At 48.7% G+C, this 16,905-nt stretch overlaps 1 protein-coding gene across 4 annotated transcripts in view; it reads right to left on the bottom strand.

Moving 5' to 3' along the window:
* Positions 1 to 16,905, bottom strand: part of osbpl6 (oxysterol binding protein-like 6) — a 334,262-nt gene that overhangs the window by 113,595 nt on the left and 203,762 nt on the right. For all 4 annotated transcript variants that reach the window (XM_072477126.1, XM_072477154.1, XM_072477136.1 and 1 more), the window contains 2 exons: positions 10,347 to 10,515; positions 8,148 to 8,278 (listed from right to left, as the gene is read on the bottom strand). In XM_072477126.1, the coding sequence (XP_072333227.1) occupies positions 8,148 to 8,278; positions 10,347 to 10,515 (300 nt within the window). The remainder of the gene's footprint in view (positions 1 to 8,147; positions 8,279 to 10,346; positions 10,516 to 16,905) is intronic.

Genomic DNA, 16,905 nt, shown 5'->3' with positions numbered 1-16,905 from the left:
TGCAAAGGGTATACGGGAATACCCGTTGCGGTCAGTGAAGGGGAGGGGCCCTTTGAAATCGATGCTGAGGCGCTCAAAGGGCCGGGATGCCTTCACCAGGTGGGCTTTGTCTGGACGATAGAAGTGCTGCTTACACTCCGCACAGACTTGGCAGTCCCTGGTCATGGCCCTGGCCTCCACGGTGGAGTAGGGCAGGTTGCGGGCCTTGATGAAGTGGAGAAGCTGGGTGACCCCCGGGTGACAGAGGTCATTGTGGATGGCCCGGAGTCGGTCATCTTGCGCGCTGGCGCATGTGCCGTGGGACAGGGCATCTGGGGGCTCGTTGAGCGCGGAGGTGGCAAGGAGGAGAGCTGGCTTCAACCGGGCCAAGGAGGTGCTGCACAAAAAAAAGAGTCAGATTCGGCATGCTGCAGCCTGCGCGACTGTGGGTCACTTATCAGGACCGACACCATTATTGTGAAACGTAAGAAGAGGCTTGGACCTTTATCCAAACGGAAAAATTGGACCCGAACTGAGGGGCTGTGGTTGTGGGGGGGGGATGTTGGTTGTATACGGGGTTGTAAATATGGGTAAAGAATATTTCATGGGTGGGATGATGGATGTGGATGTGGGTAGAGTTCTGGTTAAAATTCTTTTTTTTATTTCTGTAGACGAGATGGTGGGGAATGTGGGCGTCGGTGCTGGAGGGAGGTGAGACTCGGGGATGGGGGAACTGGGACAATGGCCGCAACAGGAGCTGCGCCACAGGGTGCGTGGCTGGCTCAGGAAAGCGCGGGGGGGATGGAGGAAGTAAGGAGGAAGAGAGACTCCCACACGGGGGAGATCAACAGGAAGGCGGGGGAAGCCGGGGTCAGTAGAAGTCAGCTGACTCACGGAAGTAATATGGGGGGAGCAAAAGTGCTAGATGCGGATCTAGCAGGGAGGGGGGGACATTAGGGTTGCTGCTGCACTGTCCGAGGGGGAACTGAACATGGAAGAGGTGGTCGGGGCGGGGGTTCCCCGTCTGGGGGACTGGAGGGTGCGGGAGGCGTGGGCACAGGACTGGCCTAAGATAGGAGATGGCTAGTCGGCGGACGGGGGGGGTAGCCTCCCAATCCGGCTGATCATGTGGAATGTGAGAGGCCTAAATGGGCCGGTTAAGAGGGCCCGAGTGTTCGCGCACCTAAAGGGACTGAAGGCAGACGTGGCCATGCTTCAGGAGACACATCTGAAGATGGCAGATCAGGTCAGGTTAAGGAAGGAATGGGTAGGACAGGTGTTCCATTCGGGGCTGGATGCGAAGAATAGAGGGGTGGCAATATTGGTGGGGAAGCGGGTGTCGTTTGAGGCCAAGAACATAGTAGCGGACAATGGAGGCCGATACGTGATGGTGAGCGGTAGGTTGTAGGGGACTGAGGTGGTACTGGTGAATGTATATGCCCCGAACTGGGACGATGCTGGATTCATGAAACGGATGTTGGGGCGTATTCCAGACTAGGAGGTAGGGAGCTTGATAATGGGTGGGGATTTTAACACGGTGCTGGACCCAGCATTAGATCATTCCAGATCTAGGACGGGGAAGAGGCCGGCTGTGGCCAAGGTGCTCAGGGGGTTTATGGATCAGATGGGGGGAGTAGATCCATGGAGATTTGCCAGGCCTTTGGCCAGAGAATTGTCTTTTTTCTCCCACGTATCTACTCCTGGATAGATTTTTTTGTTCTGGGCAGGGCATTGATCCCGAAAGTGGAGGGAACGGAGTATTCGGCCATAGCCATTTCAGACCATGCCCCGCATTGGGTGGAGCTAGAGCTGGGGGAGGAGAGGGACCAAAGCCCGCTGTGGCAGTTGGATGTGGGACTGTTGGCAGACGAGGACGCGTGCGGGAGGGTGCGGGGGTGTATCGAAAGGTATCTGGAGGCCAACGACAACGGGGAGGTGCAGGTGGGAGTAGTATAGGAGGCACTGTAGGCGGTGGTCAGGGGAGAGTTCATCTCCATCAGGGCTCATAGGGTGAAGAGAGAGGGCAGGAAAAGGGAGAGGTTAGTGGGGGAGATTTGAAGGGTGGACAGGAGATATGCAGAGGCTCCTGATGAGGGACTACTCAGGGAGAGACGAAGTCTCCAGACGGAGTTCGACCTGTTGACCACAGGGAAGGCAGAGGCACAGTGGAGGAAGGCACAGGGGGCGATATATGAATATGAGGAGAAGGTGAGTCGGATGTTGGCACATCAGCTCTGTAAGAGGACGGCAACGAGGGAAATAGGTGGAGTCAAGGACGGCAGGGGAACTACGGTGCGGAGTGCGGTGAAAGTGAATGAGGTATTCAAGGCCTTTTACGAGGAGCTGTATAGGTCCCAGCCCCCAGGGGGAAAAGAGGGGATGCGACGATTCTTGGACCAACTGAGGTTCCCGAGGGTGGAGGAGCCAGAGGTGGCTGGTTTGGGGGCGCCAATTGGGGTGGAGGAGCTGGTTAAAGGACTGGGGAGCATGCAGGCAGGGAAGGTCCCGGGGCCGGATGGGTTCCCGGTGGAGTTTTATAGGAAGCATGTAGACCTGTTAGTCCCGCTGCTGGTAAGGACCTTCAATGAAGCAAGGGGGGGGACCCTGCCCCCGACAATGTCGGAGGCGACAATCTCTTTGATCTTGAAGCAGGATAAGGACCCACTTCAATGTGGGTCGTATAGACAGATCTCGCTCCTCAACCTAGATGCTAAGTTGCTGCCAAAAATGTTGGCGACGAGGATTGAGGACTGTGGTCCCGGGGGTGATTCACGAGGACCAGACGGGATTCGTAAAGGGTAGGCAGCTAAATACCAATGTGCGAAGGCTCCTAAATGTGATAATGATGCCATCGGTGGAGGGAGAGGCGGAGATAGTGGCAGCCATGGACGCAGAGAAGGCCTTTGACCGAGTAGAGTGGGAGTATCTCTGGGAAGTGTTGAGGAGGTTTGAGTTCGGGGGAGGGTTTATTAGTTGGGTCAAGCTCCTGTATAGAGCCCCGGTGGCGAGTGTGGTCACGAACCGGCGGAGGTTGGAGTATTTCCGGCTGTATCGAGGGACGAGGCAGGGGTGCCCCCTGTTCCCTCTGCTGTTTGCATTGCCAATTGAACCTTTGGCCATGGCGTTAAGGGAGTCGGGGAAATGGAAGGGGTTGGTCCGAGGGGGAGAGGAACATCGAGTGTCGCTGTACGCAGACGACCTGTTGCTGTATGTGGCGGATCCAGTGGAGGGGATGGTTGAGGTCATGCAGATCCTAAGGGAGTTAGGAGACTTTTCGGGCTATAAGCTCAACGTGGGAAACAGTGAGCTCTTTGTGGTGCATCCGGGGGATCAGGGAAGAGGGATAGACGACCTACCATTGAGGGGGGCGGAAAGGAGCTTTCGATACTTGGGGATTCAGGTAGCTAGGAGCTGGGGGGCACTGCACAAACTTAATTTGACGTGGCTGGTGGAACAGATGGAGGAGGATTTTAAAAGGTGGGACATGTTGCCACTCTCGCTGGCGGGCAGGGTACAGTCGATTAAAATGGTGGTCCTCCCAAGGTTTCTTTTTGTGTTCCAGTGCCTTCCAATCGTGATCACCAAGGCCTTTTTTAAGAGGGTAGGCAGGAGCATTATGGGTTTTGTGCTTGGCGAGCAAGACCCCGAGGGTAAGGAGGGGGTTCCTGGAGCGTAGCAGGGATAGAGGAGGGTTGGCGTTGCCGAATTTGGGTGGCTACTACTGGGCAGCCAAAGTGGTGATGATCCGTAAGTGGGTGATAGAGGGAGAGGGGGCGACGTGGAAGAGGTTGGAGATGGCGTCCTGCAAAGGAACGAGCCTGGGGGCGCTGGTGTTGGCACCGCTGCCGCTCTCGCCGACAAGGTACACCACGAGCCCGGTGGTGGAGTCAACGCTAAAGATCTGGGGGCAGTGGAGACGACACAGGGGAGCGTTGGGAGCCTCGGTGTGGTCCCTGATTAGGGATAACCATCGGTTTGTCCCAGGAAGGATGGAGGGGGGTTTCAGAGCTGGCATCGGGCAGGGATTAGAAGAATGGGGGACCTGTTCATCGATGGGACGTTTGCGAGCTTAGGGGCGCTGGAGGAGAAATTTGGACTACCCCCAGGAAATGCCTTCAGGTACATGCAAGTGAGGACGTTTGTGAGGCGGCAGGTGAGGGAATTCCCGCTGCTCCCGGCACAGGGGATTCAAGACAGGGTGATTTCGGGCATATGGGTCGGGGAGGGCAAGGTGTCGGCGATATACCAGGAGATGAAAGAGGGGGAGGCTTTGGTAGAGGAGCTGAAAGGTAAATGGGAAGAGGAGCTGGGGGAGGAGATTGAGGAGGGGCTGTGGGCTGATGCCCTAAGTAGGGTTAATTCCTCTTTCTCGTGTGCCAGGCTTAGCCTGATACAGTTTAAGGTAGTGCACAGAGCGCATATGACGGGGGCGAGGCTGAGTAGGTTCTTTGGGATGGAGGACAGATGTGGGAGGTGCTCAGGAAGTCCGGCGAACCATGTCCATATGTTTTGGTCATGCCCGGCACTGGAGGGGTTCTGGAGGGGAGTTGCGGGAATAGTGGTGAAAGTCCAGGTCAAGCCAAGCTGGGGGCTAGCACTATTTGGAGTAGTGGACGAGCCGGGAGTGCAGGAGGCGAAAGAGGCCGGCATTCTGGCCTTTGCGTCCCTAGTAGCCCGGCAAAGGATCTTGCTAATGTGGAAAGAGGCGAAGCCCCCCAGCATGGAGGCCTGGATAAATGATATGGCAGGGTTTATCAAGTTGGAGGGGATAAAGTTTGCCTTGAGAGGGTCTGCGCAGGGGTTTTACAGGCGGTGGCAACCGTTCCTAGACTATCTCGCGGAGCGTTAGATGAAGGTCGGACAGCAGCAACAGCAACCCAGGGGGGGGGGGGGGGGGGGGGGGAAAGGGAGTGATCTTTCGTTGGGGGGGGGGGGGGGGGGAGGGGTATTTCTGGGGGGCATTTGAGCAAGAAAACACATGAATGATCCGGAATACTGACATGTACGGGAGGAATCCAAAGTACAAAGTTCTGTATCATATTGACTTGCCATGTTCATGTCTTGCTGTGCGAGCTTTCTTTCTTTTTTGTTACGGGGGGGGGGGGGGGGGGGGGGGGGGGGGGGGTTTGTTTGTATGGTTGAAAATTTTGTTACAAAACTCTTAATAAACATGTTTAAAAAAAAAAAGAGATTGAGGGCTTGATGCCCCGCTGTGTATTGTTGAACATAAAGGCTACCGACCATTGGTCGGTGACGAGGGTGAACCTCCTACCAGCCAGGTAGTGCCTCCAATGCCGCACAGCTTCGATAATGGCTTGTTGCCCTGGACGCTACCCTTAACCAGGCAGCCAAGCCTGTAGCCTTTTTTGCCGCAGTCGCTACAGGTCGCGTTCCGAGCCGGGCAACGCTGCCTGAGGTGTTGGTTCTGACCACAGAAATAGCAGGGCAGCCCCCCGGGTTGGGCGGGCAGCCGCGCGGCACAGGCCTGGGACATCCTCTGGTCGGGTGTCCACAGGGGGATCACGTGGTCAGAGGGGAAAGCCTTGAGGCTCTGAAACGCTACTTCTAAGGAGGTGGATAGTTTTACTGTCTCTTCTAGGTCGAGGGCACCCTTTTCGAGCAAGCGCTGTCTGACGTAGTTGGACCGGATTCTAGCCATAATAGGTGTCCCGGATGGCGAGTTCCATATGCTGCTAGGCCTTGACGTCCTTGTAGTTTCGAGCGAGTACCTTCAGATCGCGTAGGTATTCCTCCAGCGATTCCCCGGGGCATTGACGATGAGTGGTGAGGAGATGCCACGCGAACACTTCGTTCACCGGCCTCATGTACTGCCTTTTCAGGATCGCGACCGCGTACGTTGTCCCTTCCTCGATCTGCACAGAGATTCTGTGGCTCACCCGGGCGTGGAGGAGACTCAGTTTCTGTTCCTCTGTGACGGTGGGCGAGGATGAGGCGCGAGGTAGGCCTCAAAACAGCGGAGCCAGTGTGAAAAAATTCCTTTGGCTTCAGCTGCCTGTGGGCCGAGTTCCAGTCGATCAGGTTCGAGGGCTGCTTCCATAGCGATATTGTAGCTGATTAAATTGATGCGACCATCAATTCACACGAGACGAAGGGTTGAAGTGAACAGTGGTTTTAATCAGCTAGAACTGTACCTGCCTGCGACTGCTCTGTACTGAGTGCCACCTACAGGCTGCAGCTCTATATACCTCCCCCGAGGGGGCGGAGCCATAGGCGGAGCCCACAAGGGCATCAACATAACACAATACAATGTAATGCAATTACAATGGTGAATGGTAGCAGTAATACATTCACTACGCCCCTTAACCCAGTAACCCCATCTAATCTTTTTTTTTGGACACTAAGGGCAATTTATCATGGCCGATCCACCTCACCTGCACTTCTTCGAAAGGTAGGAGGAAACCGGAAACCCACGCAGACATGGGGAGAATGTACAGACTCCGCACAGACAGTCACCCACGCCGAGTATCGAGCCCAGGTCCCTGTCGCTGTGAAGCAACAGTGCTAACCACTGTGCTACCATGCCATAATGAGGCAGGATTAATTTATGATCCCATAGTAAAAACTTCCCAATGTAGCGGTGATCATAAAATGATTGAATTTCTCATTCATTTTGATGGAGAGAAGATTGGGTCTAAGACTAGTGATTTAAACTTAAATAAAGACAGTTGTAAGGTTGGGAAGACATAGCTGGCTAAAATGAACTGGGAAATTAGTTTAAGACAGTAGAGATGCAGTGGATGACATTTGAGGAGATATTTCATAACATTCAACAAAGATACAGTCCAGTGCGAAAGAAAGACTCTGGGAGAAGGATGCACATTTGTGGCTAACTAAGGAAATTAAAGATAGTATCAAATGGAGAGAAAAAGTGTACGTTCTGTGAGGATCAATGGCAGGTCAGAAGATTGGATCGAATGTAAACAGCAAAGAACGACTAAAAATAGATAAGGAGGGCAAAATGAGAGCATGAGAGAAAGCTAGCTAGAAATATAAAGATTAGATAGATAGTAAGAGTTTCTACAGGTATTTAAAAAGGAAACAAGTAACTGAAGTGGGTGTTGGTCCTCTAAAGCCCAAGGCTGGGGAATTCATAATGGGAAATATGGAACTGGCAAAAGTGTTGAAGAGATATTTTGTGTCTATCTTCACTGAAGAAGACACAAATAATATTAAATCAAGAGGCGAAAGAGAGGGAAATATTTAAAATCTTTACGATCACCAAGGAAAGGGTACTGAGAAGATTATTAGAACCAGAAGCTGGCAAGTCCCCTGGTCCTGATGTACTTCATCCTCGGATCTTAAAAGAAGTAGTTTCTGAAATAATAGCTGTAATGGTTTTAATTTTCCAAAATTTCATTGACTCTGGAAAGGTCCCACCAGATTGCAAATTAATGAATGTAGCTCCTCTACTCAAGAAAGCGGGGAGATAGAAAGCAGAAAATTACAGGCCAGTCAGTCTAATATTTGTCATAGGAAAATTGCTGGAATCTATTATTAAGGAGGGTATAGTAGGGTGCTTAGAAAATCTTAATCAAGCAGAATCAACATGATTTTGGGAAAGGGAGTTCTTTCAGGAACCAACAAGCAAAGTGGATAAAGGGGATGGTGTACAGATCAGTCATGATCTTATCAAATGACAGGGCAGGCTCATGTGGCCGAATGGCTCCCAATTCATGTTTGTATATAATTTACATTTTCTACCACTTCTATGTGACATACCCTTTATGGCTTTAATGGAGTTACACGTAGGTTTTCGTTACATAAACTTTTTTTTATTCGTTCATGGAATGTGGGCATCGCTGGCTCGGCCAGCATTTATTGCTCATCACTAATTGCCCTTGTTCGGAGGGCATTTAAGAATCAACCATATTTCTGTTGGTCTGGTGTCACATGTAGGCCAGACCAGGTAAGGATGCCAGGTTTCCTTAAGGACATTAGTGAACCAGATGGGTTTTCTTGGAAATCAGCAATGGTTTAGTGGTCATCACTGGATCTTTCAATTCCAAATTTTTATTGGGATCATGATTACAGAGACCTGAATAAGGCAGAAATTTAAATAAAAAGAATAACATTGAGTAAAGTTGCCTGTAAATCATCTCAACATATGTTTCAGTTTGACAAACAACAATTTCCTGTGTGTAAAGTACCTGGGAGAGTGTTCTCCTAAGGTTGAAGATTTGTGCATTGTGGCCGGAATGTTCTTGCTCCAACAGCATTTGCTTCAGCTGCTCCCTTTCTATTGCTACTGTGTTGAAGGCAGACTTTAAAAGACAGTGTACTGTGAAAAAAATAGCAAAAGCACAAAATAAATATAGTTTTATTGAGCTGATTGCTTATCAATCGTTACTGCCCTACAATTTTCATTAATTTCAGTCCTCGCATAACATTTGATGAAGGCAGATTCATTGCCATGGAACGTGTCTAATCCAACATGATTTCTCTTCATGAAGAACATAACTGGCAGGGCCGTTGGTTGAAGAAAATTTAACTGAATAGTTTCTGAGTTGGAGATTTACCTCACTGCATAGAATTTTCTAAGACAAAATCTGAACTAAATGGCATTTTCCACTATTTCATTACATTTTTTTCAATCCAAGAACAGATGCACTTAGGGTTTGCATTTGCTCAAAATGGCTGGTCAACAAATCTTGGACAACAAAGATCAACCCCAGGATTAAGACATAGGAGTGGAAGTAAGGCCATTCGGCCCATCGAGTCCACTCCACAAATGGCATTTAAGCATTCTGAAAGTGAATATCTTACAGCTCTGCTGTTTCACAATTCTTTCCAAGTTAAATGTAAATATTGTAATCTTGTTATATTTTACCATATTACAGTAAGGCTTTTGCTCAAAAGATTCAACTAGTTTCCAATTTTCCAAGGATCTTTTGCTGATGCCTGCTAGTAGTATTTGTGTATTCATCCTTTTTACCAATAGCCTGTGGAACTATACCGATAAAATATTTAATCCAGGTTTGCGATGCATTATTTAAACACATAATTGCTGGGTTATATTTGCTTTTAATTTTTGAACTTTAATCTTGGCCAACACAGTTTAAGGTTTGTAACAATTTCCATGGATTTAGAAGAAATGCCTTCTTAAATAAAAGTGCAAGAGATGTTAAAGAAACCGTCCATCCATGTAAAACCCACATAATCAAATGGGAGCAACAAGGATTTAAAGATTTTAATTGAGGCAAATTATTCAAATATTAATACATATTTTATATGACTCAAAAGGTTTTAATTTTCCTAACATTAGCAATTAATCTATTATTTTTAGCCTATGTTCACTGGGGTTGCAGTGTGGCATTTTCCATATTTTCATTTTTGATCTTCGTTTCTACATGGCATGGAAGATTTGGCACAGTGGTTAGCACTGCTGCCTCACCGCGCCAGGGACCCACCTGGGTTCAATTCCAGCCATTCGAAGACTGTGTGGAATTTGCATGTTCTCCTAGTGTCTGTGCGGGTTTCCTCAGAATGTTCAGTCCAAAAGATAAGCAAATTATGTGGGTTGGCCATGGTAAATTGACCCTTAGTGTCCAAACGGTTAGATGGGGAAGTGGGCCTAGGTAGAGTGCTCTTTCAGAGGGTCAGTGCAGATTGATGGGCTGAATGTCTTCCTTCTGCACTGTTGGGATTCGCCGATCTAGTAACTTTTGTTTCATTTCACTGTATTTGTGAATATGCTGACAATTTTCTTTAGTGAGGGGAAAAATGTGTGCCTTTGAATTGTAAATAATATTCAAATGTGTGTACACACCCATAGGATCCTTTGAAATACTTAGTTTATGCTTTTTAGGGCAAAACATTATCCATTTCCAAAATATTTTGTAAAATTAAAAGCTGGTAGAAAAAAATTATTGCCAGTGTGGAACCTTATTGCAATGCTGTATTGAATTAATCCATGTTCCTAGCAGGGCAGAAAATGCTACATTGTATCACCAAGAAATATGTATCCTTTGAGTTCATTACTGTCACAGGCTAGATCAGCATTATGTTCTTTAATTGGCTAAGCTGGATTGAAATTCATCTTCTATTACTTCAAATCACAAAACTGTTTCACCAATATATAATAAACTGATTAGATAAAATTGGTAAAAGTAATACCTCAATCATGTTTATTTTGGTAACCTGAAACAAATTCAGCACTTTTTCATTTAGTTCAAGATGCTGTAATGCAGATAAAAATAGAATAATCTGTCACGGTTCAATTATTTTAATACATTTATTTTGCCTTAGACAGAATGAATTGTCCCATCTCGGTCAGACGCGTTGATGGCCAATTGACTCTAAATGGAATTACAAATTTGGTAATAAACCACTTCTAAGAATTCAAATACCTTTCTGTGCAATTTGACAAAACTCTTCTTGAAGTTTAATATAATCCGCAGCAGAATCAGGGGAGTCCGCAAGTGGACTTGGCTGTATTGGATATTCACCAATGTCAGCAGATAGATTAGGATTTGAAGAGTGCAAACGAAGTGGAGACATAGTGGCATTGGCAGGAACCTGCAAGTGTAAACAAATCAACTTAGTAATCACTTTCCATATAAGACAAAAATAATTATTATTTTATTTTATCATAACTTTGCATACAGTTTTCCCTTTGGAAAATAGTGGGGAGCTTATGGAAGGATTCTCTGCTGATTATCAATCGGCTGAACCACCTTATAAATGCTCCTGCCGTGGCCAGCAAGTCTTAGTATGAGACTTGAACCCAAAGCTTCTGGCCCAGGGATAGGGATGCTACCAACGTTCCATAAGGTCTATAAATTATAAATATAAAATTATATCCACAATCTAATAATTTGTATTTGATTGATTTTGTAACCACAGTAGTCTTTATAAATGTATTTAGGTATCACTTAATAGTCTGGGACAGAAGTGTTCAATCTTTTACAGCAGTGGGTCAGATCCATCACAATCAAAAGTGAGCTACTGGCAACAAAATCATTTCCGAGACGGACAGAAACATGATTACGTGGCATTCCAATATATTTTGTGCTTCTTGGGAACAGTCAGACTGTGCAACTTCCATCTTTCTTTCTTTATCTTACACTTCAGTCTATCGATCTCCACATTCCCTCACCACCATCTCTCTTACTCGACTTTCAAGAATTCATTCACCATCTCCCAGTAGGGAATTACAGAGCAGAGGATTGGCTAAACAGCAATATACTTCTATTTACAGACGTGTCCCATAATGAATCCCATGGGGTGCATGCACTATGAATTAAATTTACTGCCTCTCCTTCGTTCATTTTCTAGCTTTCGTCTCTCTTTCCCATTTCCATCCTTTTCTCCCATCCGTCTCTCTCAAACGTTTTCCATCATACATACGCCCCTCTTCCACATTGCTTTCACACTACTCTATTGACATCTGTCAAACTAGAACGCTACTTCTTCTTCTTTTCTTTGTGGTTATATTAATTCTAACAATTCCTAAAATTCTGGCTATTGCGGTTTGGAAATAAAACAACCAGATTGTACAGCCCAAAGGAAAAGCAAAATACTGTGAATGCTGGAAATCTGAAAGAAAAACAGAAAAGTGGAAAATACTCAGCAGTTCAGGCAACATCTGTGGAAGAGAAACAGAATTAACATTTTAGATACCATTGTGCAGCATTCTTGTGGAAGCACAGTTGTCTGCCAGTACACCTCCTACTCCCAAAGCACAAATCCCCTAATTAATTTAATCCAGGAGTCCATGATATGCAGAAGTTCCAACTGTACAGATAGCTGCTGAGCGATCATGTATCATCAGTCTGTAGCAACAGTCCCTCGCTCTCCACTGAAAACATTGCAGTCTAATTATTTTGTTCTGATGATTCCCTCAGTCCTGCTGTTCTTGCTGGATGGTTTCTCAAATCAAGAGCCACTTTGTAGGCTGTGTAAAAGTGGTAGCCGGCTGAATTCAGCATGTGAGCTGGAACTTCTGGGCTGCAAATTTGTAAAGGGATCTTCAATGTCCGTTTGGTTAGATTTCTATCCAACTAGGACCAAACATATTGCAAACATCAGCATATTGTTTAAAAACTTCTATTAGTTTCACTTCGTTGATTTGTCTTTGTCAATGTAGTTTGCCTAAAATCAAGAATCTTTTGTGCTAGTTTTAAAAGCATCACTCAAGAAGAATGCCCACAAGAATGGCCAGATGCCCAGGGTGAATTGCTCTCAATTGGACTTGTTTAAAGGCCTTCAAAGTGGTTCAATGGCATGTTTCAAAATGTTTTTGATATTTTTTAAATTTACTCAGACCACAGAAATCGAATATAACTAGTAAAAACTCGCATACATTTTTAAAAGTCACTTTCAGTAATCCACCACATTAAACATTCATTCACTCACCCACCACCGACTCACAGTAGCAGCAGTGTGTAACATCTAAAAGATTCACTGCAGCAACTCGCCAAGGCTCTTATGGCAGCACCTTCCAAACCCGCGCCCTCTGCCACCTAGAAGGACAAGGGCAGCAGCTGCACGGGAACACCGCTACCTGCAAGTTCCCCTCCAAACTACACACCATCCTGACTTGAAGCGATATTGCTGTTCCTTCACTATCATTGGATCAAACTCCTGCTCCCAAACTGCTCTGTGGGTGTACCTTTACCACAAGGATTGCAGCAGTTCAAGAAGATAACTTATATTCACCTTCTCATGGGCAATAAAAGCTGGCCTCGTCAGTGATGCCCATGTTATTACATGAACAAAAAGAAATTACTCACTAAAGATTGTCACTGTGGTTAAAAATGCTTATTAAAATGCTTATTTTTGTGATAAACCCATTTGAATCTTTATTAATCCAACTTTATCTTTTTTTAAAAAATATATTGTATTAAAGTTTTCAACCACAATTTTTCCACCTTACAAATCAACATGAAAGATAACATAGTAAGTAATAAGTAACATTATTTAAATAAAATAGTGAACTAACAAAGTAACAAAAAATAGTGCTCCCCCCCCCAAAACCCAACCAGAACAAAACAGTTTGCCCCCCCCCTCCCCCTCCCCTGGGCTGCTGCTGCTGCTGATCTATTTTCCCTTAACATTCCGCGACATAGTCAAGGAACGGTTGCCACCGCCTGGAGAACCCCTGAACCGATCCTCTCAACGCAAACTTCATCCGTTCTAGTTTTATGAACCCTGCCATATCGTTTATCCAGGCCTCCACGCCGGGGGGTTTCGCTTCCTTCCACATGAGTAAAATCCTTCGCCGGGCTACCAGGGACGCAAAGGCCAGAATATCGGCCTCTTTCGCCTCCTGCACTCCCGGCTCCTCCGCTACCCCAAATATAGCTAACCCCCAACCTGGCTTGACCCGGACCTTCACCACCTTTGAAATCACTCTTGCCACTCCCCTCCAGTACTCATCCAGTGCCGGACACGACCAGAACATATGTGTGTGGTTCGCCGGGCTTCCCAAGCACCTCCCGCACCTGTCCTCCACTCCGAAGAACCTGCTCAGTCTTGCTCCCGTCATGTGTGCTCTGTGTAGAACCTTGAATTGTATCAGGCTAATCCTGGCACACGAGGAAGAGGAATTTACCCTACTTAGGGCATCAGCCCACAGAACCTCCTCAATCTCCTCCCCCAGCTCTTCTTCCCATTTTCCTCTACTAGCGCCTCCCCCTCATCTCCTGATATATTTCGGACACTTTACCCTCCCCGACCCATACCCCCAAAATCACTCTATCCTGGATCCCCCGTGTCGGGAGTGTAGCACCGTCAATATGACGCGAGGCAGGTTGAGGTAATGTCAATTGAAGGCTTTATTAAGCAGAACTTTATCCCCAGCAGCGTGGTTACAGAATGCAGCTGCTGAGGGAAATGGAGGGAAAATCTGGGTTCTTATACCGGCATTTCTGGGTGGAGTCCAGTAGGTGGCAGATCCTATCAGGACCTGGCATCCCTCCACCAATAGCCTGTCGACATGTGGTGTATCGTATTACCCCTAATACATACCACCATATTCACCCCTTGTTGAAACAAAACCCGGCGGGATGGTGGTTCGCATGGTGGTAGGGGTTTACAGAGTCGGTACTGTGCCGTAACTTTGAACAAAACACAAAATTATCGATTCAACTGGGCCAACGGGCCAAACAGGGTCGGCATGATGCCATAACTATAACAAGACACAATAACTGAAAACTGGGCCAACGGGCCAAACAGGGTCGGCATGATACCATAACTATAACAAGACACAATAACTGAAAACGTTGAGAGTTAAAGTGATTCGATGAGCCGGATGGGCGCCCTGGTCGTCCTTTCCGATCATCTCGGGTGTGGTGGTGATGGCGCTGGCTCGAGTCCCGTCGACTCTGGGAGCGTAGCGCTGTCCCCTGTGTCCTTACTCCTGAGCGGGTCTGGGAGGAGAACCGAACCCCCCGGGAAGGGCGTGGCTGCAGGATGAACCGGCGGGAGTGAGGTGGTGGTGATTGGCGTTGGGGGGGTGTGGGTAGCTCAGGCGGGCGCCAGATCTCGCAGGGAGACCGTGTCCTGTCGGCCATCGGGGTACTCCACATAGGCGTATTGCGGGTTGGCGTGAAGGAGATGCACCCGTTCCACCAACGGATCTGACTTGTGCGCCCGCACATGTTTCCGGAGCAGAATGGGTCCCGGCGTTCCAGAGGAGGACTTCCTAGGAAAGAGGAGGAGGCGCTCGTGAGGCGTTTGATTCGTGGTGGTGCACAGCAGGGACCGGATAGAGTGAAGGGCATCCGGGAGGACTTCCTGCCAGCGGGAAATTGGGAGGCTCCTAGACCGGAGGGCCAGCAGGACGGCCTTCCAGACCGTTCCATTCTCCCTTTCTACCTGCCCGTTCCCCCGGGGGTTGTAACTAGTCATCCTGCTCGAGGCTATGCCCCTGCTGAGCAGGAATTGACGCAGTTCGTCACTCATAAAGGAAGACCCCCTGTCGCTATGGATATAGTCGGGGAAACCGAACAGGGTAAAAATGGTACCGAGGGCTTTAATGACCGTGGACGCTCTCATGTCGGGGCAGGGGATGGCGAAAGGGAAATGGGAGTATTCGTCAACGACGTTCAGGAAGTATGCGTTGCGATCGGTGGAGGGGAGGGGGCCTTTGAAATCCAAACTGAGGCGTTCAAAGGGTCGAGAAGCCTTAACCAGGTGCGCTCTATCTGGCCTGAAAAAGTGCGGTTTGCACTCAGCGCAGATCTGGCAGTTTCTGGTGACTGTTCGGAAGTCCTCGACAGAGTAAGGGAGGTTGCGGGCCTTAAGGAAGTGGTAGAAACGAGAGACCCCCGGGTGGCAGAGGTCCTCGTGGAGGGCTTGTAGACGGTCCACTTGTACATTGGCACATGTGCCGCGAGATAGGGCATCAGATGGCTCGTTCAGCTTTCCGGGACGATACAAGATCTCATAATTGAAGGTGGAGAGTTCGATCCTCCACCGCAAGATCTTGTCGTTCTTGATCTTGCCCCGCTGTGCATTATCGAACATGAAGGCAACCGACCATTGGTCAGTGAGGAGAGTGAATCTCCTACCGGCCAGGTAATGCCTCCAGTGTCGCACAGCTTCCACTATTGCTTGTGCCTTCTTTTCCACTGAGGCGTGGCGGATTTCTGAAGCGTGGAGGGTTCGGGAGAAGAAGGCCACGGGTCTGCCTGCTTGGTTGAGGGTGGCCGCCAGAGCTACATCCGATGCGTCGCTCTCGACCTGGAAGGGGAGGGACTCGTCGATGGCGCGCATCGTGGCCTTTGCGATATCCGTTTTGATGCGGCTAAAGGCCTGGCATGCCTCTGTCGACAGGGGAAAAGTAGTGGACTGGATTAGTGGGCGGGCCTTGTCTGCGTACTGGGGGACCCACTGGGCGTAATAAGAAAAGAAGCCCAGGCAACGTTTCAGGGCTTTGGCACAGTGGGGGAGAGGGAACTCCATGAGGGGGCGCATGCGTTCAGGGTCGGGGCCTATCACTCCATTACGCACTTCGTAGCCCAGGATGGCTAGACGATCGGTGCGGAACACGCATTTTTCTTTGTTGTAAGTGAGGTTCAGGGCGTGAGCGGTCTGGAGGAATTTTTGGAGATTGGCGTCGTGGTCCTGCTGGTCGTGGCCGCAGATGGTGACGTTGTCGAGATACGGGAACGTGGCCCGTAAACCGTACTGGTCAACCATTCGGTCCATCTCTCGTTGGAAGACCGAGACTCCGTTCGTGACGCCGAATGGAACCCTTAAAAAGTGGTATAACCGCCCGTCTGCTTCGAAGGCAGTATAGTTGCGGTCACCGGGACGGATGGGGAGCTGGTGGTAGGCAGACTTGAGGTCCACGGTGGAAAAGACCTTGTACTGCGCAATCCGATTGACCATGTCGGATATGCAGGGGAGAGGGTACGCATCTAGCTGAGTGTACCTGTTGATGGTCTGACTATAGTCGATGACCATCCTCTGTTTCTCCCCGATCTTAACAACTACCACCTGGGCTCTCCAGGGACTGTTGCTAGCCTGGATGATGCCTTCCTTCAGCAGCCTCTGGACTTCGGACCGGATAAATGCTCGGTCCTGGGCGCTGTACCGTCTGCTCCTTGTGGCGACGGGTTTGCAATCCGGGGTGAGGTTCGCAAACAAGGAAGGCGGTTCAACCTTGAGGGTCGCGAGGCCGCAGACAGTCAGTGGGGGTATAGGGCCGCCAAATTTAAATTTTAAACTCTGGAGGTTGCACTGGAAGTCCAACCCTAGGAGTGTGGGCGCACAGAGATGGGGGAGGACATACAGCCGGTAATTTCGGAACTCCCTCCCCTGCACCGTTAAGTTAGCGGTGCAGAACCCCGTGATCTGAACGGAGTGGGATCCCGCCGCCAGGAAAACTTTCTGGGTGCTTGGCCGAATTACGAGGGAACAGCGCCTTACCGTGTCCGGATGAATGAAGCTCTCCGTGCT

Source organism: Scyliorhinus torazame, chromosome 2 (assembly GCF_047496885.1).
Source record: "Scyliorhinus torazame isolate Kashiwa2021f chromosome 2, sScyTor2.1, whole genome shotgun sequence".
Taxonomy (NCBI): Eukaryota; Metazoa; Chordata; class Chondrichthyes; order Carcharhiniformes; family Scyliorhinidae; genus Scyliorhinus; species Scyliorhinus torazame.
Note: the sequence above shows the minus strand (reverse complement) of the source record. Positions and strands in the feature narration are given on the sequence as shown.